This window comes from Geospiza fortis, unplaced genomic scaffold (genome assembly GCF_000277835.1).
Source record: "Geospiza fortis unplaced genomic scaffold, GeoFor_1.0 scaffold132, whole genome shotgun sequence".
Taxonomy (NCBI): domain Eukaryota; kingdom Metazoa; phylum Chordata; class Aves; order Passeriformes; family Thraupidae; genus Geospiza; species Geospiza fortis.
In genome coordinates this window covers 1339605-1343606 of record NW_005054446.1, presented here as the reverse complement: position 1 = coordinate 1343606, position 4002 = coordinate 1339605, and the positions used below count along the sequence as shown (strand labels likewise).

General features: G+C 44.0%; 1 protein-coding gene across 1 annotated transcript in view; it reads left to right on the top strand.

Moving 5' to 3' along the window:
• Nucleotides 1-4002, top strand: part of PLOD1 (procollagen-lysine,2-oxoglutarate 5-dioxygenase 1) — a 14394-nt gene that overhangs the window by 284 nt on the left and 10108 nt on the right. The window contains exons 2-5 of the mRNA XM_014309671.2: nt 342-433; nt 1773-1909; nt 2559-2722; nt 2928-3040. Coding sequence (XP_014165146.1) covers nt 342-433; nt 1773-1909; nt 2559-2722; nt 2928-3040 — 506 coding nt within the window. The remainder of the gene's footprint in view (nt 1-341; nt 434-1772; nt 1910-2558; nt 2723-2927; nt 3041-4002) is intronic.

Here is a 4002-nt window from a genome sequence, read left to right as displayed (position 1 = left end):
AATGCTGAATGACAAAAAAGCAGCTCTGTGGGGAGCAGAAAGTCAAAACTGCATTAAATTGATGACTTTCAGATGGGCATTTGGTAGTAGTTCTATTTTTTATCTTCAAGTTTAATTTCTTCTGTACTCTGTGTGAGAGAAGAGAATTGCAGCTTTCACTAGCAGCGCAAAAAAACCTACTAAATTAATTATATTTTCTTTTTTTAAGCTCAGAGCTCAGGCAATGAAATTGTATCTTTACATAATCTCTCATTTTATACCCACAATCAAGTTAGGTGTGGAACGGCAGGTTGTGGAAACCACACAAGCTGAGTATCTCTTGTGCTTTCCCCTGTGTGCAGAAAACCTGCTGGTTCTGACTGTTGCCACCAAGCAGACTGAGGGATTCCAACGCTTCAGAAGATCAGCCCAATTCTTCAACTACAAAGTCCAGGTGATTTCTAGCACCTTCCATGGGGGCTGGTTATTGAATTTGCAGGGAAATCCCCGACAAAGGAAGGAATGATGCATCTGACTCCATCTTATCAGAAGGCTAATTAATCACTTTATTATACTATATTATTCTATACTATATTACATTATATTACATTAGATCTAAACTGAATCTGCCAAGCACTCAGCTCTGCACAACTGCACAGAATCTTGTGTCTGTCAGCCAACAGTCCCAACACACACACACACACACACCTGGCCCTGAAGGGCCAAGGAAACAAAACCCCATCACTGTGGGTAAACAATCTCCATATTGCATTCTACTTTGGCACAAACACAGGCACAGCAAATGGGAAGAATTGTTTTTCCTTTCTCTGAGGTTCAGAGAATGTGAAACCCAGAAATATCCTTGGGAGGAATTGTGCTTTGCTTTTCTCTGTGAAGAGAAATGTGGCGACAGTTGGTCGAAGGGAATTTCAAATTGTAGAATGGATCAGACTTGGCCTGACAGTGATTAAATAAAAGCTCAAGAGGGGACACACATCGTCTCAACTGGCTGAAAAGTGCTGTGGCTGGGTCATTTCTGCAGTGTCCTGTGTTGGCTTGGGGTGAGATCCGTAACTCCTGCTCAAGGGAGCCTCGTGGCACTTTTGCATTGCGCTGCCAGGACACACAGTACAGAGTGTGCTCCTGTCCCTGTGGCCAGGAGTGCTTTGTGTTACCTTGTGACACTGATTGTCCAGCCCAGACACTGGATCAAAGGCTGCCTAGTCCATTTGTCCTGGGGCTGTTATTTTTGCTGTGATTTGCACTGGGGGTTATCAGGACCACTAAGTTTGTGGGTTCTGGTTCTTTCCTGTGAGCCTTGCTGGGAAAGTGCCCTGTTGAGGTGACCCTATGTGGCATTCACATTTTCTGGAAAAATCCCTTCTCCCAGAATTTTTCTCCTGGGAAGCTGAGAAACCTCAGAGAAAAAGAAAACAATTGTCTCATTTGATTCTCCTGTATTTTGCTGCTTTGGAATGTGTTTGGAGATTGTTTACCAACAGGTGATTGTTTCATTGGGTTTCTGGTATGAATTATTTTGACTTAATGGCCAATCAGGGCCAAGCTGTGTCAGGGCTCTGGAAAGAGTCACAAGTTTTCATTATTATCTTTTTAGCCTTCTGTAAGTATCCTTTCTGTATTCTTTAGTATAGTTTAGTTTAGTATTCTTTAATATAATATAGTACCATAAAAATAATAAATTAGCCTTCTGAGAACACGGAGTCAGACTCATCATTCCTCCCTTCATCTGGGGGGAATGCAAATCCCATAACCCTGTGCCTGTTGCTGTGCAGGTGCTGGGGCTGGAGGAGGAGTGGCAGGGTGGAGATGACCAGCAGCCAGCTGGAGGGGGGCAGAAGGTTCGTCTCCTCAAGTCAGCTCTGAAGCAGTATGGGGATAAGGAGGACTTGATCATCCTTTTCGTGGAAAGGTAATGATTTGCAAAGAATTTGCCATGAACTGAATCTTACAGTGGTTTGGACAGGTTCTCACTGAGAAGAAATGAGCTGTGAAATCAATTGCTTTTGAAAGGTGTGTCCAGATATCTGGGTTTTTTTCTTGGGATCATATTCCAATATTTCTTCCCTGAATGCTCTGTGGTTTCCTAGGAATTGCTCAGAGCTGCATCCGTGGCACTTGGGAAGGGCTGATCTGAACAGGCTGATGCCAATTCCTGCATGAAGTTGATGGTGTTGTACCTGATTCTGCCACAGTGGAATTTGGCTGCCTCTATCTGCAAAGAATGAGCAGACAATTCCTTTGGGACTAGACAGGCCTTTCTTACCAGAGTTATTTGTTTTATAAGGTGAAGTAGGCTGCAGCACATCCTGAGAGCCAAGAATTAGCCTTCAGAGAGGTGAAGAGAGAAAAGGAAGGGTTGGAGTCTCAGTGTCTTTTCATATGCCCAGCATACAGATGAGACTACACTTTAATTAGTTGCATTACCAAAAATATAATACTGTTAAACAGAACTAAAAGAAAGATTCCCAAAGAATTAGCTGTTTCTAGAAACTTTTCTCAGTGACATGTTTTTCTGACTCCTTTTCTTTTGTCCTTTTTTTGTCTGTCTCTCTCTCTAGCTATGATGTGCTCTTTGCTTCAGGCCCTGCAGAACTGCTGAAGAAGTTCAAACAAGCCAAAAGCAAGGTGGTTTTCTCAGCAGAGAGTTACATCTATCCTGACAGAAAGCTGGAAGCCAAGTACCCTCAGGTGCGAGACGGAAAGCGCTTCCTGGGTTCTGGAGGTGAGACACAGAGCTTGCTTTCAGCTTTCTCCTCCTATTTAACCTTTGTGGGAGAAGTGGCAAAGCAAACTGAAAGTTGATGAGTCTCTGCAGCAACAGGGTGTAGTGAGATTTCATGTGAGAGAAGTGAAAGTACATGTATACAGGAGTACTTCTATTTTCTGGTCATCTGGGTTGAAACACCTCCTCATCCTTATTCCCACAGGCTTCATAGGTTATGCTCCAAACCTGAAGAAGCTTGTGGAGGAGTGGAAAGGAGAGGATGATGACAGTGACCAGCTCTTCTATACAAGAATCTTCTTGGATCCAGAAAAAAGAGTAGGTGTATCTGGATTCTGGGTTTGTGAAAATTTGCATTCTAGCCAGTGCTCCTATTTTCTGTTATCAGCATTTTTTATATTTAAGCATAAAATGTGAATAGGAAGAGAGATGTCTGAAAACAAGTCTTACTGGAGGTTCATACCACTGTCTGTAGGTGCTGTGCTGGTGTTTAAAGCCATTGAGTGTGGAGGAACTAAGCAGCCTCCTCCCAGGGGATGTGAAACTGCAGAGTGCAGTGCTGACTTAGCCAGCCTAGCACTGAAGTACATTTTAGGAAAATGCCATATAATATTATCCTACAGAAGCCTGGAATGGACCCTGGAAGCAGCACTGTGTAGTGCACTGGCCAGACCATGCAGCCCACAGGTCATTCTGGTCCTGGTGTCCCTGCCCAGCTGTGCATTACAGAGGCCAGTCTGTCCCTGGAGAACTCAAACTGTACCAGCAATTGAATCAAGAGGGAACATTTGAAATAGGGAACTGCTATCAGACTAGAGACGCACTTGAAATTTTTTACCAGCAAGGCTGGTAGAAAATTTAGAACAGCTGGGCTTTTTTAGTTCCCCAAATCTGAGTATGGCCTGTGACACTTGCACATGAACAGTCCCTTTAATGTTCTCATCTGCTGTTCTGGCCCTATGCCATGCAAGGGCTGAATAATTCCCCTGACTTGGCACTCAGACAGTGGATGTTAGCGCCCTGCTGTCCTTTCCAGTAATCAGTCTTACAGATGCCTGCAGGGACACAGAATTCTGTTAAGTCAGAGCTGCATTTTAGTCCCACTCAGTCATAGTGTGGCTTGCAGCAGGGGATAGAAACAAAGATTGCACAAGCTGATCTTGCACCTTCCTGTCCTCTGGTTTGACACTGGTACCTGGGGCAATGCTCAGGGTCACACTTGCCCTGTGGATGATAGAAGGCAAGAAACTTTTCACAGCAGATGGTTTTTCTCTCTGGCA